General features: G+C 44.5%; 1 protein-coding gene across 1 annotated transcript; it reads right to left on the minus strand.

The window, feature by feature from the left end:
• Nucleotides 1-830: 830 nt before the first annotated feature.
• Nucleotides 831-27,631, minus strand: PCP4L1 (Purkinje cell protein 4 like 1). The gene is made up of 3 exons (XM_061400544.1): nt 27,386-27,631; nt 2,744-2,798; nt 831-1,929 (listed from the first exon to the last, which is right to left on the minus strand). The coding sequence occupies exons 1-3, from the start codon at nt 27,392-27,394 to the stop codon at nt 1,784-1,786; spliced, it is 210 nt and encodes a 69-aa protein (XP_061256528.1). The 5' UTR covers nt 27,395-27,631; the 3' UTR covers nt 831-1,783.
• Nucleotides 27,632-27,940: the final 309 nt, after the last annotated feature.

Below are 27,940 nucleotides of genomic sequence, written 5' to 3' on the forward strand. Positions count from 1 at the left end.
GGGATATAGGTTGCCTTCCAGGGATATTGTTCCTTGCTTCCTACTCAGAGCTGTACATGGTTTCAACTTCTGTATTCTTTTTATTTTTGGCTGTTCCAGGTCTTAGCTGCAGCACTCAGGACCTTTAGTTACAGCATGTGGGATCTAGTTCCTGGCCTAGGAATCGAACCCAGGCACCCTGCATTGAAAGCTCAGAGTCTTAGCCACTGAGCCACCAGGGAAGTCCCTCAACTTCTATATTCTTATATCAATACTAAGAAGTGAGGAGGGTGGGAGCGAGAAAGTGTTCCTTGTCTGATCTTTAAGCATTTGTCTTCCGGTTACTATATATAGAGTTCCTTTCTCAGCAATGTAAGCCATGATTTTATTCATAGTTTAACATCTTCGGGGTGACAGTGCTGCTCTCTATTGACCCAGACTCATCTACTTCTTCTCCTAAGTTTGATCAAAAAGTGGGAGGTAAGGAGGGACGGTTAGCACAGGTCATTCGGGGATAAGGAGCAAGGACGATGGGGTTGTTTCCAGAGGCAGATGCACCAAGCATACACTGAGCTGGGAGGGGAAAGAGAAGGAGGCAAGCGCCCTCGCAGGTGCACTCCGGGGGTGGCAACAGCAGCAGATAAAGGCAGCGTGGGTGGTGAATCAAGGTGAGGACAAGGTCAGGGAAAGAAGGTAGGAGGGGCTCCAGTCTGCAAATTCTCAGCCAGCATCAGTTTCCTGAGCCACCGTGGCATCTGTGCAGTTGCTCCACCACCTCCCTGAGGCCAGCTCAGACTTACATTCATACTCCTCGGGAGAAAAATATAGAAGTAGAGGTCAAACGGCTCTACTTGAGGGTTTTTTCTTTTTATTGTTTTCATAATTATTACACATGCTAAAATCACACAGAGTGGTTATTCCAACTCTGCTCTGACTCTACCACGAGGCAGGTGGGAACTATAGGGGTCACTTGATTTGTGTGGCCTCTGAGGCTATCTAGACGTGAGGGGTTAGAGGTAGGCAGGTTAGCAAAGCCCCAAGAATCCTTTACATAGTACACCTTTACCAGCAGTAACTTGTATCTTTAAGGACCTCCTCCTCCTTCATTTTTCTTTCCCTCCTGAATCTTCCCATTTCCCTGCCTGTGGCCCCTTGAACCTCTTCCATGTCTGCCCCTTATGGTTCTCGACTAACATGATGAAGGAAATTTTTCCTTGTCCCAGTCTCCCATCCTTGGAACTAATCTACTCAGCATGCACTAACATGGAAGCAGCTTGATTTAGGTCTGCCTAGGGGAAAGGGAGGCTCCAGTTCCCACTGTGGCTTAGCTCCTAGGAGGGGAGTTGAGGTGCTGATGAGAAGGATGTGAAGGGGAAAAGATGCTAACTGAAGTGAAACGTTTGTAACCAGTGGAACAGGGTATATGCCCCACCACTGGGCACCCTACTCTGAAGGCATTCCTCTCCCTCCCACATTATCAGGGGTCCCTCTCTCAACCTCAAATCCTCTTGCTCTTCAACCTCGTAGGGAAGGCATAGGTACTGATCAAGATACTGGCTGTATCTCCAGGGGAAAATGGTCCACCCTTAGACAAGTGGCTGCCTATTAAATTCTTCATTTTGCCTATGTTCCTTGTGCCTCTACAATGACAATGGCTTGAGGGGCTGGAATAAATAATGTACAAGGGTTGAACCTGCCTCTATGAGAGGCTAGTGGAACAAAGAGACAAAGACACAGGGGAGTCAGAGCTGTGGAAAAGGAGAGGGAAGGGAGCAGAGTGTAAGGAGAGGGTAAGGCTGGTTATTCAGGAGCTGGGATCCTTTTTCCTTTTCTGGAATCGCCGGAACTTGCCCTGAATAGCAAGGGCAGCCTTCTCTGTTTCTGGTGCTGTCAGATCAATGTCAATCTCCTCCTCCTCATCCTCAGTCTTCTTGGCACTCCCAGCTTTCCCTGCAGACAGTTGAGAGTTTCATTAATGAGGAAAGGGCCCCAGCCTTTTCCCCAGGCCCCAAATACAGTGGTTAAAGTCCACTTTCTGCTTAGACTCTGTTTGGGCCTCCAACCTTTGCTAGGACACAGAATGTCTAATAATCTCCTAGGAGCTTGAGTCAGGGTACCTGGGCTGAGAATTAGTTATAGTAATTACTCAGGAGCTTTGCAACTCTTAAACCAAGATGACAAATGTCTTCTGTCATCACTTATTCCTAAATGCTTCCTTGGTGGCTCAGTGGTAAAGAATCCGCCTGCCAATGTAGGAGACGCCAGTTTGATCCCTGGGTTGGGAAGATCCCCTGGAGAAGGAAATGGCAACCCAATCCAATATTCTTGCCTGGGAAATCCCATGGACAGAGGAGCCTGGTGGGATATAGTCCATGGAGTCGCAAAGAGTCAGACATGACTTAGCGACTAAACAACAATTCAGAGTACCAGAGTGCACTCTCTTTCCCCAGCTTTCTCTCAAGTTCTGATTGAGACAGAGTCTGGGATTATTTGATGTGTTTCTTCCTGTCACTGTGTGCCTGTTTCCAGGCATTCCAGAGCCAGTTTCTAAAATCAAAGAGTAAATAGTGGTAGGTTTACTTCTTAGGAAAAAAGTAGAAGGAAGCCTATAGATATAGTGGTCTTAAACTAGTGCTTTGTTTCACTTATTACATTCTTATTCCTGTTACATCTGACTTTAGGAGCTTCCAGATTTACAGCTCTACTTGTTTTCATGTCCTTATATTTACCTGCTCTATAAACTTCCTAGCCCATCCCCACTCACCCTTTTCCTCAGGACCAGGTGCCTGGTTGGTTGCTGGAGATGTTTTGGTGTTAAGCTGGAAACGAAAAATCAGAATAAAGTATTAAGGTACCATCCCCTTAGAATCACCATCATAATTTTCAAGTCCTCCTATTACCAAGTACATCTCTTAGCCTTTTGAAGAAGTGAGTCTTGAGATCAGACAGAGGGAGAAAAATCAACAAAATTTATTCAAAAAGTATTTGTTGCTAAGGAGATCGTAGAGGACAAAAGAGGAAAAACCTGCCCTCGTTGAATTTGCATTCTAGGATTTAGATAGACAAATGAATAAACAAAACTATTATTATGTTATTATGGACTTCCTACTGGTACAGTGATTAAGAATCTGAGTTGAGGGGGAAGCAGGTGAGATCCCTGCTTGGGAGCTAGGATCCCACATGCCTGTGGCCAAAAAAAACAGAACATAAACAACAGAAGCAATATTGTAACAAAGTCAATAAAGATTTTAGAAATGGTCCACATCAAAAAGAATCTTTTAGAAAATTATTATTATGTTAAACGGTGAGGAGCGCTATAGACCAAAGACAGGGAAGGGAGGTAGTGAATGCCAGGTGGGAATGGAGAAATACAGTTGTACACAGAGTGGTCAGGAAAACCCTCTCTGAAAGGTGGCATCTGAGCCAAGAGCTGAAGGAGATAAGGCAGTAAGGCCTATGGATGGAGGACAAGAGCTTTCAAGGGGTGGAAGTGTCAGGGGAAGCACACTGACTGAAACTGCCCACCCTCGCCCGACACCATAGTAGCCATGTGTGTGTTATTTTATAACAGGAGGTCCCAGCAAAGAACACGGAACTAATAAGCCACCACCAATAGGAAGAGTTCGGTAAAGGTCAAAAGTCAACACCATGTGTCCTTCCACCTCCCAGAATCCTTCTTGCTGGCATCCATCTTGGCTGAGCAATGCGTGTCCCACCAGGAAGGACCCTGAGTCAGAATGATTGGCCAAAGACAACCTGGAAACTAATCCCATCACCATAAAACCTGAGACTGGGAGCCACGTGGCAGAGCAGTTCTCCTGGGTTCCCTTACCCCACTGCTCTCTTCCCCGGGGTTCCCTTTCCAATAAAGCCTGTTGCTTTATCAGCTCATGTGTCTCCTCAGACAATTAATTTCTGAGTGTTTGATGAGAGCCCACTCTCGGGCCCTGAAAGGGGTCCCCCCTCCTGAAACAGCAGTGTCACTAGCCTGTTTGAGGAACAGCAAGAAGCCAATGTACCTGGAGTGCAGAGGAGGAAGAAGGAGGAACAACAGATGGAGATGAGATCAGAAATGACTGGGAGTGCAGGCAGACCATGCTGGGCCTTGGAAGTCATTTTAAGAAGCTTGACTTTTACCATAAGAGGGAGGAGAAGCCATTAGAGACCTTCAATTTGCACATAAGGGGCATTAGGGAGGAAGCAGAACAATCTGCTAAGCGATTATTGCAGAAGACCAGGCAGGAGATAACGGTTGCTTGGATCAACAAGGTGGAGGTGAAAATGGTGAGCTCAGTCACGCATTGTGTTTGACTCTTTGCCACCCCGTGGACTGTAGCCTGCCAGGCTCGTGTCCAGGCAAAAACACTGGCGTGGGTTCCATATCCTACTCCAGGGGGTCTTCCAAACCCAGGGATCGAACCTGCTTCTTACATAGAGGCTGGCAGATTCTTTACCACTAGCGCCACCTGGGAAGCCTGTGGAAGCGGTGAATAGTAGCTCAACTCTAGTATACAGTTGTCTCTCAGTACCGCAAGGGATGGGTTCCAGGACCACCGAGGATACAAAAACCCATGGATGCGCACGTCTGTATAAAATGGCATAATGTTTGCACATAACCTATGCACATCCTTCCACATATTTTAAATCATCTCTAGATTACTTATAATATCTAATACAATGTAAGTGTTCTATAAATAGTTGCAGCAAATTCAACTTTTGCTTTTGGGGATTTTCTGGAATTTTTATAAAAATATCTTCAATCCTCAGTTGATTGAATCCACGGGTGTGGAACCCTCAGACACTATTTTCGAGCTACCACTAAAGTGATTGGTTGATTGGATAAGTGGCACTGTGAGACAGGAGTCAAGCATGACTCCACAGTTTTAGGGCTGAGGAAATGAAAAACAATGGAATTGCCATTTTCTGAAATGAAGAAGACAGCAGGGAGAGCAGGTATTAGGGAAAAGATCTGGGGATTTGTTTTTGGACAAGCTTGACATGCTTACGGAAGTATCCAGCATTTGCTTTGATACACTGTTGAATAACTCATTTGAATAATAAGTTAAAGAGAAGGCCTTGGCCCAGAGATATAAATTAGGCAATTATTAACATGTGGTTAGTATTTAAGCCATGAGACTGAGTGAGATCACCAAGGAAGTGAGTTTGAATAAAGAAGAGAACAGGGTCAAATTCTAGGGCATTCCAGTGATCAGAGGGTATAGAAATGACAAAATGTCAATAAAAAAATTAAGAAGAAGCCAGGAGAAAAGCCAGGAGATTACAGTACTTGAGAAGCCACACAGAGAAACTATCTCATGGAGACGAGAGTGATTGTGTCAAATTCTGCATGTAGGCCTAGTAAAATAAGGATCAAGAATTGACCACCGGGTTTTGCTATGGGGAGATCACTGGTGACAGTAACAAGAGAAGTTACAGTCGAGGAAGGGAGGAAAAATCTGATTGTAGTGTGTTCCTAAGAGAAAAGGAGGACAGGCATTAAAGCTGCAGATATAGGAGTTCCAAAGAAATAAGAATGGGGGCTGTGGCTTGAGGGGAACATGGGGTCATGAGAAGATTTTAAGACAGCAGAAGTTACAGAATATTTGCTTTGTGGAAATAATCCATTAAAGAAGGAGGAGAGAAAGAGCAGGAGAAAGGGGGAAAGATTCAGCGCATGAGTAGGGGGTGGCCTTGAATAGGAGCTAAGAACAGATCATCCAGAGTAACTGGAGGGGAAGCAGAGCCACAAGAGCCCAGATACAACGGGGGGGAACATTTTCAAGGTCTCTTTTAATTGCTTCTGTATCTGAAGTAAAATAGGTAACAAGGTGATCCTTCAAGAGGCAAGAAGAGGTACTGAAGGAGGAGGGCAGAGGAGAAGGGATGAAATACTCATCTAGGAGAGGAGGAAAGTGAGTGGATTAGGAAACAGTAATAAGATTTCTGGGAAGCATTAAGGCCCCTCACAAGGCCAAGTTCATGAATACGAAGTGAGATTTGTCAATTCGTATGTGTGCTTCTTTCCAGCCTCTCTGCTCAGATGGAGAGTTAGATGTAACATAATAGAAACTCCCCTTCCTCAGAATCTTAGCAATAGAACTGCTTCATCTGGTCATTCCTCAGTCTCAAGGTACAATTCATCTTGAAACAGTCACTCCTGTAAGCTTCTGGGTCCCCCGTAGAGTTTGTTTATTTCACAATTTTGAATACTTGATATTTTCAAAATACAGAAACTGGTTGCTTTCAAAAATGTTTTCTCATCTCGTCCTTGGGAGAGCTCAATGGAGTATAAAATATTATCGCTCATTTTATAGATGCAAATCTTTGTTAAATGACTGCCAGATATAAGGGTTCTACTTTAGGAAGCTGATAGAACCCAGTTTATGTTATGCTGTTGTTCAGTCGCTAAGCTGAGTCTGACTCCTTGCGACCCCATGGACTGCAGCACGCCAGGTTTCCTGGTCCTTCACCATCTCCCAGAGCTTGCTCATACTCATATCCATTGAATCAGTGATGCCATCCAATCATCTCATCCTCTGTCGCCTCCTCCTCCTGCCCTCAATCTTTCCCAGCATCAGGGTCTTTTCCAATGAGTAGGCTCTTCGCATCAGGTAGCCGAAGTATCAGAGCTTCAGCTTCAGCATCAGTCCTTCCAATGAATAATCAGGGTTGATTTCCATTAGGATTGACTGGTTTGATCTTCTTGCTGTCCAAGAGATTCTCAAGAATCTTCTCCACCACCACAGTTTCAAAGCATCAATTCTGTAGATTATGCTGTTTCCACCCTATTTTTATCAATACTTATCACAGACTTATATTTGAGTTTAGCACTGTTCTATACATGAAAAGGGTATAAAAGAAGCACAACATTCATTCATTCAACAAATACATCACTGCACAGTATATGCCAATTACTGTTCTAGACATTAGGGATACAGAAATGAGCAAAATTATTAATAAGTCCCTGAACTCATTAAACAATTATGCCAGTTAGTGACAAGCGCCAAGAAGGAAAATAAAACAGAGTAGTCTAGGAAGGCCTCTCTGATGAGTGACATAGAGGTTTGAATGACATATAAGAGCCTTGCGGGCAGATGAAGCAACAAGTGGAAAGTCACTGAGGCAGATTTTGTGCCTAGTGTGTTAAGGGAAGAGTAAGAAAATCAGCACGTCTGGAGTTGAGTGAGAAAGGGAGAGAGTATAGAAAATAAAGTTGGGTAGGTGATAGAGTATGAATGTCTTTGGACCAGGGAAAAGATTAGATTTTTTTCCTTTTTCTTACTCATTTATTTTGGGCTGCCCTAGATCTTCAGGCAGTATGCGGGCTTTCTCTAGTTGTGGCAAGCAGGGATTACTCTCTAGTTCCAGTGCATGGGCTTCTCAGGGCAGTGGCTTCTCTTGTCGCAGAGCACAGTCTAGAGTGTGCAGTCTCAGCAGCTGTGGCATACAGGCTTAGTTGCCCCGCAGCATGTGGAATCTTCCCAGACCAGAGATTGAACCCATGTCTCCTGCATTGGCAAGCAGATTCCCAACCACTGGACCACCAGGGAAGTCCTGGATTTTTTCTGAGTTGACGAAAAGGCATCACAAGGTTTGATGCTGAAGGAAACATGGTCTGACATGTTTTTAAAGGATCACTGACTGTGGGGTGGAGAACAGATTAGAGAGAGGCAAGAAAGAAAGAGGGGAAACAATTATGAGGATCTTACAAGTCAGATCGTGGGCGTTTGGACCAGGGTGGTAGTAAGAGAGGTGATAAGACTTGAGACAATTTTCATGGTAGAATAAGTTGGATTTGTTGATGGATGTGTGAATAAAGATAGCTCTTTCAAAGAGTTCTGCTTTAAAGAGACCCAGAGAAATTGGACAGTAGCCGAGATAGGATGTGGGGTCATGGGAATGATTTAGTAGAGAAGGAAAAGCTGATGGTGCAGAGACAGAAGTCGTAAGTACTAGAGTGATCTTGAATAGGCAAAAGGAAATGGATCTAGTGCACCAGTAAATAGGTTGGCCTTAAACAGAGCTATGGACAGTTTATCCACAATATAGGAATGAAGACACAGAATAGGGGTAAAGATGGAAGAAAGGTGGCGAGAGTAATGGGAATGTATGAAAGTTCTCTTCTGATTTTCTATTTTCTCAGTGACACAGGCACACTTGTCAGCTAAGAGTGAAGAAGGGGCAGAAAGTATTTAAGATTTGAGGAGAGAGGTGACTGAGTGAAATAGTCATCAAAGTTGAGAGTGAACGACTGGTGAAATGTGGCAGGACAACCAGGCAGCCCTAAGGACTCACTTGAAGTTAATGGGCATAGATTTAAAGTAAAAGCAGTCAAGATGGTGTCCCTATCTTCCAGGCTGAGCGAGCAAATTGGACAGGTTCCCAAATAATACTTCTCAATCATTTATTATGTCCCAAACCCTATCCCATATCATCCTCTGAAATCTCTGAGATGTCATCCTGTTTTACAGGTGAGGAAACAGGCTTAGAGACACTAAAAATTTTGCCCAAGTTCAAGCCACACTTCTAGAAAACAGTGAAACTTGCTCTGGGACCCAGGCAGACTGACTCCACACTTTTAACCACTGTACTACGTCCCCAAGATCGAATACCGTCACACGCTGACACAAATATGCCAATATATTAACAATTACTGAGGCTAGGTGGAACAGATACAGATGTGCATTGAACAATTCTTTCAACTCTGACAAATTTTTCTAATAAAAAGTTAGAGGGACATAAGAAAATAACAGTTTGGGATTTCCTTGGTGGTAAAGAATCTGCCTTGCAATGCAGGGGGTGCAGGCTTCATCTCTGGCCGGGGACCTAAGATTCTACACGACATGGAACAACTAAGCCCAGAAGCCACAACTTCTGAGCCCACATGCTCCATGCATCACAACAAAGATCCCAAGTGCCACAACTAAGACTCAATGAAGCCAAACAAATAAATAGTTTTTAAAAAAGAAAATAAAGTAAAACAAAGATTATGATTATAAAACACTGATGCTGTACTGTATTTGATAGGGAAAGTGTCTTTAAAAGTAAATTACAAATTTAAGAATTGTTAGGTAGATGGACAATTCCAGCCTTTTGGATATTAAAATGTGGGGCCAAACTAAGATTGCTTTATTGACCATATGTGATTTTATTTATTTACTTATTTGGCTCCGTCAGGTCTTCATTGCAGCACGTGTGATCTTTTGTTGAGGTACACAGGCTCTAGTAGTTCCTACTCAGGGACTCCGCAGCGAGAGGGCTTCAGTAGTTGTGGCGCGCTGATTTAGTTGCTCCCAGGCATGTGGGATCTTAGATTCCAGACCAAGGACTGAATGAACCCATGTCCCCTGCATTGCAAGGCACCTTCTTAACCACTGGACCACCAGGGTTAAGATGTGATTTTCAAAGGATACACTGGTCACATCTACACTGCTTTTTCAAGTCTTGTGATTTATTTGTGCTTTCCTAACATCTTGTAACGGAGACGGTGATGGCACCCCACTCCAGTACTCTTCCCTGGAAAATCCCATGGACGGAGGGGCCTGGTGGGCTGCAGTCCATGGGGTCGCTAAGAGTCAGACATGACTGAGCGACTTCACTTTATTTTTTCACTTTCATGCACTGGAGAAGGAAATGGCAACCCACTCCAGTGTTCTTGCCTGGAGAATCCCAGGGATGGGGGAGCCTGGTGGGCTGCCGTCTATGGGGTTGCACACAGTCGGACATGACTAAAGCGACTTAGCAGCAGCAGCAGCAACATCTTGTAAAGTACTGGAGATAGCAGACAGTTATAAAATAACTATCTAATTTTTAAATTATTTTTTAAATTTTATGTAAGTATAGTTGATTTACAATGTGTTAATTTTTGCTCTAATGTTTTTGAAAGGAGATTATAAGTTGATATGGTCCAATTTTTATAGAAGATATAAATTGCTTATCTATGTATATGTACATTTTTATTTAAAAATCTGGAAGAACATGCACAAAATTGTTCCCCAAACCCTATAGAATTCCTCCTTGTCCCCCTTTGACAAAAGAAAAAAAAAAAGGTTTCACAAGAGGAAGGGTTATTCCTGAGACTCTTGGGAGACTGGCCACTCAATACTCTTTCTTTTCCCATGGTTTTCCTGTCTTCCTACAGTAAAATTTTTTTCACACGATCAATATCATGATCCAGTAGTTAGCTAGGTGACACTTTCCATGATGCCACAGTGTCATCACAAGAGGTCTATCCACACTGAAAAGCATGACATGGATGGGGTGTTTAGTAATAGGATAACATTCAATAGTCCAGACAAGAGGGTCACAGGTCTAGAGGCAAGTTCTATAGTCCCACAATCTCTGACTTCAAATCCTACTTTCTCTATTACCAGCAAATCTCCGAATCTGATCCTTGCTTTAACTATTATCCCTCTCTCCCTCCCTGTCTCTCTCTAAGCCCATTCCCTTAATCTACCAATTCTTTTCTCTCATCCCTCTCCTTTGGAGGAAAATCTGGACTCCAATTCTAAATATCTCCCTTCAAGTAGCTGTCTCTTCCTCTACAGCTAACCTTGAGAATCCACTAAGCAGGAGTATGTATCGGGACTGAACCACACAGGCCACCCCTTTCCCTCTGCCTGGGCAGCTGTTGCCTTCCTGAGTCTCTCCTGTGATTACTGACCCTGGAATGGAGCCATGGCACAGCAGCTGTCTGGTCACCGAGGGCTTCTCAGCTCTATTTGACTTAAATTTATGACAGGTCACTGGGGAGAGCAGAAAAGGGTTCTAAAAAGGAGAAGAAAACCCCTATTACTCACAATCCTCCTTGAAATCTCTCTCATACCTTCTACTAAAACGTAATATGTTAGAGCTTCAACTTGCCCCTCCTCCCTGCACCCTCTGCAGCCAGTTCTCAAAATAGCTGCTTCAAACACTCTGGGTTTCTGGATTTAGTGGTTAGTGATTTGGTGCGGTGTGGGGGTTGGGGGCAGTTAAATCACAAGTTGTTAGCTCCCACCCTCTACATCATACTCAGCCCTTTACTGGTCTCTGGTCCCTGCCCTAACCCTCCTGTGTATCTCCTAGAAACTCAGTAATTTTAGGTGAATAAAGATCCTCTAGTTCATCTATCTGGAAGCCATCAGATTAACCATATTTTAGGCAAACCAAGGAGGCAGGGAGGTCCACTCTATGTGAATCACATGCTCTATGAGCGTCTCTCACAAAACCTTACACCTGCAGAGGATCGAGTCTAACCCACAAGAGCTGTGACAGGTGAGTGTTTGTTTCTCAGCTGTTCTCTCTCTCAGCCTCTCATTCTGGCCAGGTATGGATTACTCTCAGATGCTCTTCTACTTCTTTCAATACTGAGCTCCTCTGATCTCAGAAATAATGACAGTTAAATTGCTTAGCAAATCCTTCCATGTACTTGTAGAACCCATCTCGGGGAACTGGAGGGAATCAAAAGACTTTAGAATGCCACGCTACCTCATCTTCTCACCCGACCTCATCTTAAGGCTTCCCTGCTGGTTCGGATGGTAAAGGACCTGCCTGCAATGCAGGAGACCCAAGTTTGATCCCTCAGTTGGTAAGATACCCTGGAGAAGGGAATGGCAACCCACTCCAGTATTCTTACCTGGGAAATCCCATGGACAGAGGACCCTGGTGGGCTACAGTCCATGGGGTCGCAAAGAGTCAAACACGACTGAGCAACCTTCACTTCATTAGCTCATCTAATTAAAAATCATATATATATATAAAATACTTTGTACCAGTCACTTTTCTAAGTACTTTAACACGTTGAATTCTTACAATATAACACGTTGAATTCTTACCCTATAAGATAGGTAATGTTACTAGTCTCACTTTACAGATAAGAAAACTAAGGTCCGAAGAGGTTAATTAACTTACCCAGATGTTCAAGCTGGTTTTAGAAAATGCAGAGGAACCAGAGATCAAATTGCCAACATCCACTGGATCATGGAAAAAGCAAGAGAGTTCCAGAAAAACATCTATTTCTGCTTTATTGACTATGCCAAAGCCTTTGACTGTGTGGATCACAATAAACTGTGGAAAATTCTGAAAGAGATGGGAATACCAGACCACCTGACCTGCCTCTTGAGAAATCTGTATGCAGATCAGGAAGCAACAGTTAGAACTGGACATGGAACAACAGACTGGTTCCAAATAGGAAAAGGAGTACATCAAGGCTGTATATTGTCACCCTGCTTATTTAACTTATATGCAGAGTACATCATGAGAAATGCTGGGCTGGAAGAAGCACAAGCTGGAATCAAGATTGTCAGGAGAAATCTCAATAACCTCAGATATGCAGATGACACCACCCTTATGGCAGAAAGTGAAGAGGAACTAGAAAGCCTCTTGATGAAAGTGAAAGAGGAGAGTGAAAAAGTTGGCTTAAAGCTCAACATTCAGAAAACAAAGATCATGACATCTGGTCCCATCACTTCATGGGAAATAGATGGGGAAACAGTGGAAACAGTGTCAGACTATTTTTTTGGGCTCCAAAATCACTGCAGATGGTGATTGCAGCCATGGAATTAAAAGACGCTTGCTCCTTGGAAGGAAAGTTATGACCAACCTAGATAGCATATTGAAAAGCAGAGATATTACTTTGCCAACAAAGGTCGGTCTAGTCAAGGCTATGGTTTTTCCAGTGGTCATGTATGGACGTGAGAGTTGGACTGTGAAGAAAGCTGAGTGCCGAAGAATTGATGCTTTTGAACTGTGGTGTTAGAGAAGACTTTTGAGAGTCCCTTGGACTGCAAGGAGACCCAGCCAGTCCATCCTAAAGGAGATCAGTCCTGGGTGTTCATTGGAAGGACTGATGCTGAAGCTGAAACTCCAATACTTTGGCCACCTCATCATAGAGTTGACTCATTGGAAAAGACCCTGATGCTGGGAGGGATTGGGGGCAGGAGGAGAAGGGGACAACAGAGGATGAGATGGTTGGATGGCATCACCGACTCGATGGACATGAATCTCAGTGAACTCCGGGAGTTGGTGATGGACAGGGAGTCCTGGAGTGCTGCGATTCATGGGGTCGAAAAGAGTCGGACACGACTGAGCAACTGAACTGAACTGAACTGACTGAAGGTCATATAGCTAAGAAGTAGCAAAGACAGGATTTGAACCAAGACAGTCCAACTCCAGAGTCCACCCTCTTGAACAATATGCTATGCTATATCCCAGTCTCCAGCCAAAGACATAAGTGTGTGTATGCATGTGGTACACACATACCACATGAGAAGCATGTCCAATGTGAAACTGACTTAGACAAGTTCTCCCGCACAGCAGAGCAATCCCTGGGTAAGAAGGAAGGTCCTAGGGATCATGACTTCCTTCCATTTCCACAGTTAGACAGCTATATTCAAGACTACTCTCTCAATCCATAGTCCCCAACAGTTTCTTGGTATACACTCTAGAGCAGGGGTCCCCAACTTCCAGATCCAATGCCTGATGATCTGAGGTGGAACTGATGTAATAATAGAAATAAAGTGCACGATAAATGTGATACACTTGAATCATCCCCACCACCACCCCCACTCCCCTCAACCCCTGGTCTGTGGACAAATGATCTTCCATGAAACCAGTCCTTGGTGCCAGAAAGGCTGAAGACCACCATTCTACAGGGCCCCGTCCTCCCAGGATGGGGAGAGCTCATTCGTAATTTAAGAATCTGACCCAAGACCATGCCTACTGATTCAGATTCCTACTCTGAGAGTTGAGCTAACCACACTGACTCTGGTTTCCATCTTCTAAAAATATATATATACAATTTAAAAAATATTTATGTATTTGGCTGGGCCTTAGTTGCAGCATGCAGGGTCTTTAGTTGTGGCATGTGGGATCTAGTTCCCTGCCCAGGGACAGAACCTGGGTCCCCTGCTTTGGGAGTTTAGAGTCTTAGCTACAGGACCGCCAGGGAAGTTCTTGGCTTTCATTTTAATGTTTGCTCAGTGGGCCTCCTGACACACACCAGGCTAGCCCCTGGGGGTTAGCCGTAGCCTGTTTGTGTGTTCTTCACTCCCAGGGAGATGCTAGCCTTTCAGATTCTGAGAATTCCATGTGCAGGATCAACCTACTGGTTTCCATTCCAAATGACTCCCTTGCATCCACTGAAGCCTGTTACTCCAAGCTTCTAGCAAGCTGAAGCTTGGTTCAGTTGCACCTCACTGTGCACAGAAGACTAAATGTTTCTTACTTCTCAAAACACACCAAACACTAATTAGCAACCACGAGGCCCATCAACTCTTGTTTTTCCCTAGAGGGCCCTCATTTCTTTCCCTGCCTTCCTTCCTGTATTCCCTTTTTCTTCACCTCTGGGCCTGACGTGTTCCAATGTTCCATTCGATCATCTTGGCAGTAGCTGCCAATTCCCCATGAGTAACTTTTGTTTCCTCTGCTGTTCAAAGTTGTGGACTTCCCCTTCCTGTGGGGAAGGAGGAGAAGGAGAGGCCTGCTGGCTTAGGAGTCTTTTGTCTTCAGGCATTGAGACTGCAGAGAGAGGTATGACATAGCAACGTCCTCCCTTTCCCCACCCCACACCTCTTTCCAGGGCATTTATCAGCGTTCAGATGATGTCTTGTCCTTCCATTTGAGTTTTAGAGCCTATTCCCCTTTTCTCCTTCTCAAGAAGCTTTACAATCAATGTTCCTCACTTATAAATAAAACCTTGTCCTTTCTCTAAGACAAAAAAAAAAAAGCCTTCATCAATTTGAATTCCTTCTCCAGCCACCACTAGAGTGAAAAGAATCAGATCTAGGACCAACCCTGGAGGAACCTCAATATTGAAAGCTTAGGGTGATCCATTCATAATAGTGCTAGAATGATTGGCTGCTGCTGCTGCTGCTAAGTCACTTCAGTCGTGTCTGACTCTGTGCGACCCCATAGACGGCAGCCCACCAGGCTCCCCGTCCCTGGGATTCTCCAGGCAAGAACACTGGAGTGGGTTGCCATTTCCTTCTCCAATACAATGAAGTGAAAAGAAGTGAAGTTGCTCAGTCATGTCCAACTCTTTGCGACCCCATGGACTGCAGCCTACCAGGTTCCTCCATCCATGGGATTTTTCTAGGGAAGAGTACTGGAGTGGGTTGTCATTGCCTTCGCTAGCCATGTACAAAAAACCTCAATCTATACTTTGCACCTTATACAATAATTAACTTGAAATGAATATAAAACCTAAACCTGTAAAACTTCTAGAAGAAAATACAGGAAAAAAATCTTTGCAACCTTGGGTTAGGCAAAGATTTCTTAGATACGCCAAAAGCACAATCTATAAGAGAAAAAAATTATAAATTGGACTTTGTCAAAATTAAAAATTGCTCTGAGACTTCCCTGGCAGTCCACTGGTTAAGACTCAATGCTTCGTATAGCACATGGAACTCTGCTCAATGAGACGTGGCAGCCTGGATGGGAGTGGGGCTTGGGGTAGAATGGATACATGTATACGCATGGCTGAGTCCCTTCACTGTTCTGAAACAATCACACCATTGTTTGTTAATCAACTACACCCCATATAAAAAAAAAGTTAAGGAAAAAAAAAAGAAGACAATGTTTCCACTACAACAGGCACAAGTTCGATCCCTGGTTGATGTATTAAGATCCAACATGCCTGCTTGGCATGGCCAAAAAATACACACACACACACACACACACACACACATATATATATTTAAAACTGCTCTTTGAAAGACACTTCTAAGAGAATGAAAAGACAAACCTCAGACTGGAAAAAGTATTTGCAAATCAAAAATCTGATAAAGGACTTGTATCCAGTATATATAAAGAACTTTCAAATATCCATAATATGAATACAATTTGTAAAAAGGACAAGATGTTTGGACACTTCACCAAAGAGATGCACGGATGACAAATACGCACGTGAAAATTTGTATAACATCATTAGTCACTTGAGAAATTCACACTAACACCACAATTAGATCTCATTATATACCTAATTCCCTGGAGAAGGAAATGGCAACCCACTCCAGTATTCTTGTCTGGAGAATCCCATGGATGGAGGAGCCTGGTAGGCTGCAGTCCATGGGGTTAATTGGAGAAGGCAATGGCACCCCACTCCAGTACTCTTGCCTGGAAAATCCCATGGAAGGAGGAACCTGGTAGGCTGCAGTCCATGGGGTCGAGAAGAGTCAGACACAACTGAGTGACTTCACTTTCACTTTTCACTTTCATGCTTTGGAGAAGGAAATGGCAATCCATTCCAGTGTTCTCGCCTGGAGAATCCCAGGGACGGGGAGCCTGGTGGGCTGCCGTCTATGGGGTCGCACAGAGTCGGACACGACTGAAGAGTCTTAGCAGCAGCAGCATATACCTAATCAGAATTTTTGTTATTGTTGTTTTGGGTTTTTTGTTTGTTTTGTTTATGACAATACCATGTGCTGGCAAAGATACAGAGTGTCTGGAATTCTCAGACATTGCTGGGAATGCAAGATGGTATACCTACTGTGGTAGTTTCTTTTTTTTTTTTTTTCTTCATTTATTTTTTGGCCACAGCATATGGCATGTGGGAGCTAAGTTCCCTGACCAGGGATCAAACCCGTGCCCCCTGCAGTGGAAGTGTGGGGTCGTCCTAACCACTGGACCACCAGGGAAGTTCCTGCGGCAGTTTCTTAAAGTGACGTCACTCAGTTGTGTCCAACTCTTTGCGACTCCATGGACTGTAGCCTACCAGGCTCCTCAGTCCATGGAATTCTCCAGCAAGAGTACTGGAGTGGGTTGCCATTTCCTTCTCAAGGGGATCTCACCGACCCAGGGATCGAACCCGAGTCTCCCACATTCCAGGCAGACGCTTTAACCTCTGACCCACCTTAGGGAGTATCGGTAGTTTCTTAAGGGTACATTTATCATATAGCCCAACAATCCTACTCCCAGGTATCTACTCAAGTGAAATTAAAACTTATGTCTACATGTAAACTTGTTAAGTGAATGTTTATAATGACTTTACCTGTAATCATCAAAAAGTATAAACAATCAAATGTCCCTTAACTGAGGAATGGATAAACAATGGATGTAATACATCCATACAGTGTAATACTACTCAGCAATTAAAGAAGGAATGAACCATGGACACACACAACAGGGACGAACTTCAAAGGCATTATGCTACGTGAAGGAAGCCAGACCCAAAAGGACACACACGTACTGTAGGATTCCAGTTATGTGACATTTCTCGTAAAGGAAAAACTCTAGGGACAGCAGGCAGACCCGCAACTACCAAGGGCTGAGGGGTGACTGTAGAGGGGGCTGGGGGAATTTGGGGATGATGGAACTGCATATATCTTGATTGTACACAAAAATTTATATAGCATGAAAATTTGTATAACATCATTATGATGAACGGTGGTGTTTATATGACTATTTGTTAAAATTCACAGAACTATACTCTGATAAGGCTACATTTTACTTCAAGTAAATTAGACTTTATTTTTTTATTAAGGGAGATAAAAAGGTTAAGAAGAGGTCAAGAAGCTAGCAAAGACTGAGAGAAACGGAGTAGAAAGGTGACTGGGGTGGGGGTGAGGGCCAGGATCTCTCACGTCTCTCTTCTTTTCATAACTGGGCTCCTCAACACATTCACTGTTTCCATTTCCTTACGTCCCACACACTCCCCAGCCCACTTCAACCTAGCTTCTACTCCTTCTCCACTGAAACTGCTCTTTAGGAAACCAAAGTTCTCTGTAATAGTAAGTCAAATGCAAAGTTTCAGCTCCATTTGGCTTGACCTCTTGAAGCATTCAGCAGTGTTAATCATTTCACCTTTCTTGACACACATTCTTTCCGTGGCTCCTGGGAAAACAAACAGTTTTTCCTGTTTGTTTTTTTTTCTTTCTGGACACTTCTGCCAACATTTAAGTATTGGAGGCTCTCAAGGTTTGGGTCTAGGCTCTCTTCTGTTCTCTTTTCCCAGATGATCATATATGTTCCTATGACTTCAGTTTATCATTTATACCAGAACCATCCAACAGAACAAAGTTCGGCAAACTACTGCTGACTACTAAATCTGGTCTGCAGCCTGTTTTCCTAAATAAAGTTTTAGTGGACCACAGGCATGCCCTTGTTTGCGGATTGTTTGTGGCTGCTTTGGCACCACAACAGCAGAGTTGAGTAACTGCAACAGAGACCACATGGCCCACAAAGCCCAAAATTATTTGCTACCTGGCCCATTACAGGAAAAGTTTGCAGACCCCTGCAATGGAACTTTTTGCAATAATAGAAGTATTTTGAAATGATAGAGTGCCATCTAATATATGGCACTCCCTAGACACAAGGGGCTACTGAATATTTAGAAATGTGGCTAGTGCAACTGAGGAATAAAATTTAGAATTTTTAATAACTTAATAATTATTATTAATAATTAAACCATATTCAACAGTGCAGAATGAGACTGAGGACTCAAATGTACAATCTCCCTTTGTTATCCAAAAAGGATTGGTTTTAGGATCCCCAAGGATATCAAAATCCACAGATGCTCAAATCCCTTATATAAAGTGGCACAGTACAGTTGGCTCTCCATGGGTTCTGCCCTCTTAGATTCAGAAATCTGATCCGCTGTTGGTGGAGCCTCTGGATGTAGAGGGCAGACCACATACCTCTACCCCAAACCTCTCCTCCGAGCTTTAAAACGTCTCCACTTGAGTGTTTTATGGAAACTCCAAACTCTTCAGTTTCAGACTAAATTCATACTCGTACCTACCCAACCTAGCCCTCTGCAATATTTCCCATTTCATCCAATTGTACAAGCCAGAAACCCAGAAATTGTTTTTGATACCTTTCCTTCCTTTATATTGCATATCCAAGTTCAACAGTAAGTCCTGTTAACTTTATTTACCAAACCCCTCTTAATCCCTTCACTTCTCCCACTGTTACCACCCTAACACAGCTGTTTCTTATGTAGACCACCTTAAGAGCCCAGGTGTTAGCAATGCTCCTAAGACAGAGATGCAAATTCTTAACATTGTCTAAAAGGCCCAATATCGTGCAGGCTCTGATGCCTCAGTAGCCTCGTCTCTGTTCCTTTCCGCCTCGATACCTTGATGCGCGGTTCTCTCACCCCTGTTCCCCTTTTACCTAGTTAATTCCTATTCTTCAGAGCTCTCCTCAAGAAGTGCTTCTTCCAGGAAGCTTTTCTAAGTGCCCCCAGACTAGGCTAGGTCTCTCATTATGTTTTCATAGCATCTAGTATTTCTCCTTGATAGTACTTTTTATTAACGTAATTACATATTAATTTAGTGGTTAGATACTGAATGTCTCCCTCATCTCAGTGTGAGCTTCTGTGAGGGTAGCGGCAATATCTATCTTATTCACTCTTGTACTCCCAGGGTCTAGAACAATGCCTTTACACACGATATATACTCAGTATTTGTCTCCTTTTCAGTCTAACACTTTAAAAAAATATTTATGTATTTGGCTGAGTCAGGTCTTAGTTGCAGCACGCAGAATCCTCAGTGTGTCCTGTGGGACTTTTCACTGCGGCACACAGGCTCTAGCTGTGGGCCTCGGGCTTAGTCGCTCTGTGGCATGTGGGATCTTAGTTCCTTAACCAGGGATCGAACCCACAATCCCTGCATTACAAGACAAATTCTTAACCACGGGACCACCAGGTAAGTCCCCAACTAGCATTTGTTGAAAGAATGAAGGGATCTCCAACTCTGCTCTATTTGCCACCACACCTAGCTTTCTAAAATCTGTTTCCAGATAGCTGAGGGCCTCATTTTGTAGTGGTTCAGAAATAGTGAAGCTAGGTCATTGTTTTTCCTCACTTCAGCGGATTTACCTGAAAGAGAGCTGAGGGTGAAGGGGAAGAACTTCTCTAGAAGTATATTTCATATTACTTGTATTATGGTTATTGTGTGCTTGTCTTACCTCCCTTTCCCCACCTTCACCACCCCACCAGAGCCCACTTCCTTGAAAGCACGGTCCATTCATTTGTGTATCACTAGCAGTAACTGCAACCTATACCTTGCACATAGTAGGTACTCAATAGATATTTGATTACATGAATTAAACTTTTCTTAAGCCTCAAATTCCTGGTGGAAGCAATATGTCATATCAGGTAGAGTTAGACAGATCTGGGTCCATACCCTGGATCTGAATTGACTGTCCCAGCTCTGCCATTCCTAGCTGTGTGACATTGGGAAGGCAGTTAGCCTTGCTGTGCTCAGATCTCTCATCTGAAGAAGAGAAATATCTACCCTAAAAGGTAAAAAGAACCAGAAAAATGTATGTAAAATGTCTAGTCCATATGAACATAAATAGTTATTATTCTGAAGTAAGGTAACTCTGGGTTGAATGTAAGGACAGGTCAAGTTACTAGGGTGTTGCATGGTTCAAGTCCTGGAATGAAACAGCAGAGCTTTCCACGGAGTAGATCTTCACGAAGTGGGCCTGAAGAAAGAAGAGAATACCTGGGATGGCTCTAAAGGCCCTGGAGGCTTATTCTGGTACAAAAGGAGTTTCATAACTGATCTCTTTTTACTCTAAACTAACCCTGGAAATCACAATCTCCCTATCTTCCCAATGCCTGACCCAAAAAGGCTGACAAGGGCTCTAAACCTTTGGTAAAGGGTCCAACAACAGACTGCTTGGATAGAAATTGTATTCTGTACAGCCCCTACCCATGTCTGGAGTCCTGGAGCCTGCTGGAACCAGTCCCAGGTCAGGGGTGTACAAGAGGAGAGCTCCAGTAGAGTACCTCCAACAATGTTCATGTTTTACTTCAAAGAACCCTTAGACACAAACACACTGTTTGCTTTTTTTCCTTTCCTTTTTTTTTTTTTGAGTTATAGACCACAGGGGGGTGATTAGTGCTCAGGAGCAAATAAACCACGTCTCTTTGATCAAGTTCTTTCATCCATCTACGTATCACAAAGATGTTTGTGGAAATATACTCCTTGCCTCAGAGGACAGTTTGGTTAGTATTGTCTTGGCAAGGCACCTAAAAACAGTCAAAATGGTAGCAACTTGGGTGCTGTTTCCTTGCTACCACTGTTGGGAAATAGGCACCCTATAACTCTAGGCCCTACTTGCCCCACCCCCTTCCTAGGCTGCAATTCTTCCTTTCTTAGTCTCTTTCATCTTCAGTGGTGTTGCCACAGCAACCACTGTCACAGGGAAGAGGCAAGACAGTGTCACCCGCTCTGCTCCAAGCAGCAAGTTAAAACTAACCATAGGAAAAGTAAACGACCCAGATTTTCCCATACTCCTCATCCTACTGGCGTCTTTCAAGAGGTATCACAGGTTGTTAGCAGCAGCGACAGACAGGAACAAAGGAGCATCTCATCATACCTGGGCAACACGTACCCTGCTTTTGCATGATATAACTTGGATGCTGGGCAAATGAAAGCATGTTATACACACATTATAATACTGTTAGAATCACGTAATCCAGATGAATAGGCACAAGGGCTTAGAATCCTGTCCTACAGTCCAGGGCAGAGAACTCTAAAAAGGGACTGAATCCTAAAAATCCCAGATATGAATCCCAGACACCTCTTTCTTGCCTGAGTATTGACATAAATCCTAGGCTGTGTAAGCTCCGTTTGCTTTAGAGGCACAGAAAGGGAAGAGAGACAGGGTTAGTGCATCTGCTTTCAAGGGGTGACAGAGAGGCTTCAGCAACCCAGAGACCCTTCTATCCCTGTTGACATGTTCCCCCCCAATGTGAAATGAAGTTCACTGCTAAAGATCCTTAGAAAGGCCTTTGGGATCCCCTGGTGCCCCTGAAAGACCCCAGACTGCTGTTTTTGGAGCACCGTTGGAACTGTTTCAATTCTTTCAGTGTAGCAACCAGCTGCAGTCCTCAAACAGCTTCAGAAACACTTTCTCAAGGTCACCCTCAAGATTATAACAGGAAAAGAACTACGAATCCTAACTCCCAGTTCTACATACACATCTTCTTTTCCTAACATAAGGCATATAACTCAAATACCTTATAGCTCGGGTGCCTCCTAAGACAGGAATAGAATCTAAGCAGTCCAAGCTCCCAAGCCCCCTGGTCTGTCCTTCCCCATTCAGCCACCCCACCTCTGTTTCCTGGAATAGCAGTACCCCCCACCGGAGTCAGGCACAATTCCTTGTTTATGCCAGCTCATGGTACGCAGTGAGTCAAAGGCCCCGGCCAGTTTCCCCTCAGCATGGACTGCCACAATTTAATGAGTGTTATTTGTGGTGCTTTGCGCACAGCTTGGAACTGTGCCTTCACCCCATACTGAGGGAAGGGGGTGGGGGAGAGAGAGTAGTGCCAAAGCATCACTTATTACTATAATCTTCAATGTGCATCCTACCCATGGCGTTAATGTCCCAAAATAAACGTATTAATCCCACCACAGCCTACAAAGCAAACACGCAGCTGGAGGGCTTCACGTGGGAGGGAGGCACCACCAAGGACACCGGAACAGTAAATGGCGCCTCTTTTCCCTGGATGGGGGGCTGGGAAACCTAGGTGGGCCTGCCTTCTGGTGTCAGCCTGGAACTGAGCAGTCGTCAGGCTTCAAGGAGGAGAATGTGATAAGGTCCAGGCACCTGCAGAGATGCGGATTTCTTAGAGAAAGTGGTTTTGGATCTGCTTCTGGCGTGGCTTACTCCTGCAGGTAAAATAATCCTGGGCAAGTCAAGCCATTTTGAGGAGCGGGTTTGGAGTTTGGATTTAGACAATTATGCACTTAGTATTGATCACTTACTTTGCCAGCCTAATACATTCTTCTTCCCCTCTTCTAGATTTCTCCTCCAGAAGCCACTATACTCTCTTTGGAAGTCGAGTGGCCAAATAAAGGAGGACTGTTCAGCATCTGTTTGATCATCAAGTACAGCAATTTTACTTAAATACCCACTTTTCAGCACTGGGTCCTCCAAGTCAAATATGTTAGAGTTAACAGAATTGGTCATTCCTTTCTTCTCTGAAAGAAAACCTCTCCTTCTGGTCCTTGATGCTCTACACTTAAGGAAATAAATGATGGACACCAGGAGCTAAAAATGCATGAAAAGAGGGCCTCCGGGCTTCCCCTTCCCTTGATTCCTATTAACTTACCTACTCCACTTCAGCACATTCATTGCACACATTTTTAAGGTGATGAGGCATCTCAAGGAAGAACAGTGCTTTCATTCCTATGTTGGTCTCTCCTCTCTCTCTATTCTCTTACTCAGGATTTACTAAATCATCCTGCTTAGATTTCCTATATAAGGTATTTGTAGTATTGTCGTTCAAAGTTGCATGCAGACTTCATTTCACTCTATCGCTGGGGTCACACACTAAGTCTTAGGGAGAGCTCTCTGGGGATAAGAAGGCAGTCGTCTGAGCCCACAGTTGACTCTAATGCTGAGGTTTGGGCCTCAGTTTCCTTGTCTGCACAATGAGAAGACTGGACCAGATGACCTTTAGGGCTCCTTAATGAATCTGAAATTATATCACTAAAATGTTTTGATATATTATTTGAGATTTTCTTGATGAAAAATATTACCTGTATTTCTTCTAGAAAGATTTTTGCAAAACTAAGCTTATTTTTTCCCATGATAACATAGACTCATGAAAGATAATTTGGAACTACAGGAAAACAGAAAGAAAACAGGAGGAGACATTTATAGAATCACTACCTTGAAAAGACAGTTATTAACCTGATCCTTCTTCCTCCACTGCATCTGCAAGCCTATACCCATCATTTTGTTCAGGGTTAAGACCCTCCACGGACAGATATGATAGACTGTATGTTTGCATATTTGGACTTCAGCCACATTACTTATGGATACCTGACCCTAAAGAGACTTGATATTCTAAAGTGTAACTGATCACAGCTGCAGCTTAGGAAAAAGAGTCATCTATATTCCTGGGTCACAGGATGACAAAGTCATCCACTTGGACCATCCAGAGAGTCTCCTGCTCAAGCAGCCAAAGTCGACGACCTGGATGGATGACTAAGAAGAGGAGCAAATTCTAGAACCAAGTTATGGTTTCTCTTTCTTTAGAAGACAGATATTTCTAGAGGTAGAAAGGTTTCTAATATCAAGTTTTTCTGTTTTATATATCCAATATAATTGTCATCATAATTAAATACAATGAGAAAGAGAGAGAAACTTGGATTTCCCCCAAGTCCCTACCAGGTTCCCTAACAACTGGTTCACAGAAGATATAACAGAATGATGTCACTCTGACCAAACTTACACTGTGGAGAAGGCTTGTAGACTCAGACAGATATGCACAGGAAGAAGAATGTGATCCCCAAAGTGTGATATGTTATGTTAGTCACTCAGTCATGTCTGACTCTTTGTGACCTCATGGGCTTTAGCCCACCAGGTTCCTCTCTCCATGGGATTTTCCAGGCAAGAATACTGTAGTGGGTTGCCATATTCCCCTCTAGGGGATCTTCCCAACTCAGGGATTGAACCCAGGTCTCCTGCATTGCAGGCAGATTCTTTACCATGTTCCATTCCTATTACCGAGGAAGACAGCAAGCAGAATAATAAAGGAGGGAGTACTGGTTCTAGTGAGGTTTCTAACTGATCTGTCCCTTGCTCCGTCCCCTGCCAGCCTGGGGACAGACACTATGGGGCAGACACCATGGGACTAGTTATCAGACCTCATTAACCTTTGTTTCAACAGAATGACTGCTGGACCAAGGGATTCCTCCAGCTGGGCTTTTTTACACTTGAGAAGTGCAACAGGATCACAGAAAAACTTTCAAGTGTGCTTTAAGCAGCCAGCTACACCATATGAGAAGGGATTATAGGAAAGAGCCCTCAGGGACTGGATGCATCTCCCATTCCCATTCTTCACCGAAACTGGCAAAAAGTTATTAAACTATAAGAGACAGGCTGATTGTCAGCAATCAAGTCCTGCCGGCAGCTGTGAATGCAGACAAGCTGGAGATGAGCCTGCGGCTCCTCTGCGCATGAGCACACACACTCACAGGGAAATGCTCTGCTGCAGTACTGAGTGACAGCAAAGAGCCAGGAAGGCAAAGTGTAACCAGAGACCCTCCCCAGCAGTGCCACCAGGACCCTACACTTTTCCTCTAGGTCTGGAGACCACCTTCCGCTCCCAATTTTTGCTCTTCATTTGAAATGAGAATCTCTTAAAGAGATCCCAAATCCTCTTATTTCATGCAGTTTCTCTGAAGCAAGAAAATAAGCAGGTAGAGGAGGTGAAGCTTACATAAGATTCAGAGTGCACAGGGCTTTCCTGGCTAGAACTCAGCCTGAAATAGGAGACCCCTGGGGCTGGGCTGAGAGAAATAAAGGAGCTTGGAGTCTCCCTGGAGCTTCAGAGCTCTGGGCAAAACTTCCGCTTTTCATCATAACTTTTACAGGAGGAAGAAAACAGGCTGGGTCTTGGCCTCGATGGAATTCAAGGCCCTTTGGGGATCTGGTTCAGAGACAGTTAGTCTCTGTGAAAGCCCAGGTAGCTGTTTCTGGATTTCATAAATACTCATCCCTGAAGTCGGGCTCAGCTCCGTATTAGGGGGCAACTTTGACGGCTAAATTGATAGTTAGAGCCAGATCACGCTGACAGCCTGGATGTCTGGGCAGCCCTGCAGACAACGGATGGTTACTTCCCATTCAAGGATCCTACTCTCACCATTCTACTTGGGTTCCTGATTGAGGCTAGCCAAGTACAGCCGCTAAGTCCAGACTTGACGTTCCCCTCAAACACCAAATTGCTTTCCTTGACACTGCTTTGTGACAGTTTTGTCACTCCACCAAATACCACTCTAAATCCCAGCCTCTGTAGCATATTCTACAAAAAGGCTGTGCACTTCCCCTTAAAAGCACAGACTAACCATACATCTTTGTGTCGGCATAGCCCTCAGATCACAAAACCCCAGGGGATGGCTTGAATTGCAACTTTCAGATTTAGAAACACTGGAGGGGGGCATTGAACTCTAGACCTTAGTGAAAAGAGGAAATGGAAAAACCTCTCCTCTCATATTAGAGCTGAAAGAAGCAAAAGGAAAGAAGATTGAATCTTTTTTTTTTTCTTCCTTTTCTTTCTGAAAGGCTGCTGTAATCACAGTCACAACTATCTGAGGGACAGGAAACCACTTTAGCTCATCTGCAGCCCCCAGACTAGCTGGATTTTCCAGGATGAATTTAGTGGACATGGCAACCAACACACAGTAGTTGGCACTAATTGGCTCCCTGGGTGACAGCTTTTGGTAGCCAGCAGAGCTCTTGCTAAAGATGAAGATCTAAGCTGAGACCTCGGCTCCAGCATCCTGCCCCTTCACTGATCTGTATTCTTGAGAATTCTCAAGCTAGTTTTTCTGAAACACTCTAAAATAAATGCTTTTAAGTTAAAATTTTAAACAGAGAGAGAGAGAGAACAGCTAACATAGATTGAGTGCCTACTCTGTGCCGGGTACTAAGTACTTGGCATATAACATCTCATTTAATCATTAGAACAACCAGTATTACCCCCATTTTGCAGATAAAACACTGAAGCAGAGAAAGGTTTAGTAAACTTGCCTAAGGCCACATAGTAAGTAGTAGAGCTGGGATCTGGCATATAGATGAGAAGTTGGACTTAACACAGGATCCTGGGTTCTAGGAAAGGGGTTGCCAAGACCAAGCCTGTGATGTCACTGCCCATACTGACTTCACTCAGAAAGGAAGATCCTTGTCTCTGGATGCCTGCAAATGCAGTCAAACAATGGCACAGGTCTTTTTCCCAGTTTCTGTTTTGACCCTCACAGATGGACAGTGTTCTCTGAATAGAGGAAATCACAGTTAATGGACTGGGTCTGGCTCAGATGACCACGGAGCCTCAGGATGTAACAAGCACTGCAGAGGGAGGTCTATTCTTGAAGGGGACATCTCCCCAGGAGCCGGACAGGCCTCCACTACAAGGCTTCTGAATGTCAGAAATGGTCCTTCCAACAGTTGGCTCTTGATTGAATGAATAGAGGGTGGGATGTCACCTTCCTAAAAGGGGCAAAGTGGCCACCTCAGGGGCCGAAGGCTGGAGTTCTCGGCTGAATGCTACCTAAGGAGTGTAAAAGCAATACAGCCCTAGGAGGACAGAAGTGAACGGTTTTCTCAGAAGTCAGGGGAGTGAAGGGAAGCCCGAGTAACCTCGGAGCAGTAAAACAGATGCAGAGAGGCGCATCCTGAGGGTAACATTTATAACCAGAGACTTCAGCCTCCCTCCATTCTACACTCGATTCCAGTCCCCCCAAATCGCCACCCTCAGTCGGGAAACTTAAAGCCCCCCTTTTCCAATCGCTCCCAGCGCCTGGATAAGGGAGCTTTACCAGAGAAGCAGGTGGGCGCCCCGGGAGGATTCTCCGCGGATGTGGACTACAGCACCCTCCCGAGCCGCCCTGGGACACGCGAGCCGCGGCCTCCCAGCGCCGCAGCCCTAGCCCGCAGCGGGGAGTCGAGCAGCGCCGCTCACCTCGCTCATCTCTGCGACCAGACGGGGCGCGCGGGGCGCGGCACGTGCAGGGGAGACAAAGGGCCCTCGGGTTGCACGGGCGACGGCAGCGAGTTACCGGGCTCTGAAGCAGGGTCCCCGCTGATGAGGCGGGGAGAGTCGGTGCAGAGAGCCGTTGTTCTAGTGCCCGCACCCCAGCTCCAAGCGCTCAGCTCCGCGCCCGGAGTCCCCTTCCGACCATGTCCTGTCAGAGTCGTGCGGTTAATCACCGCTGGCCCCACTTTTTATAGTCAGCGCCATACCCGCCTCCAAACCAACCAATAGGAGCTCTTCCTACCTCAGAGTGACAGCACCTCGTAACCAATGGTGGCAGGCTCAGAGGTCTGCTGCATTTCCAAACTAGGGTAAGACAGAGAGCGGGAAGGAGGGGGAGACCGTCGGGGGATGAGCGGATGGAAAATGAAGTAGGGGGAGCAAAGAAGGAAGGAATAGTATACGAAGGAAGGAAGGAGAGAAAGGGAAGGAAGGGGTGTGTGAGTTTGAGAAAGTGAAGAAAGAAGAGCTGGAAGGAAATCA

This window comes from Bos javanicus, chromosome 3, assembly GCF_032452875.1.
Source record: "Bos javanicus breed banteng chromosome 3, ARS-OSU_banteng_1.0, whole genome shotgun sequence".
NCBI classification, from domain to species: domain Eukaryota; kingdom Metazoa; phylum Chordata; class Mammalia; order Artiodactyla; family Bovidae; genus Bos; species Bos javanicus.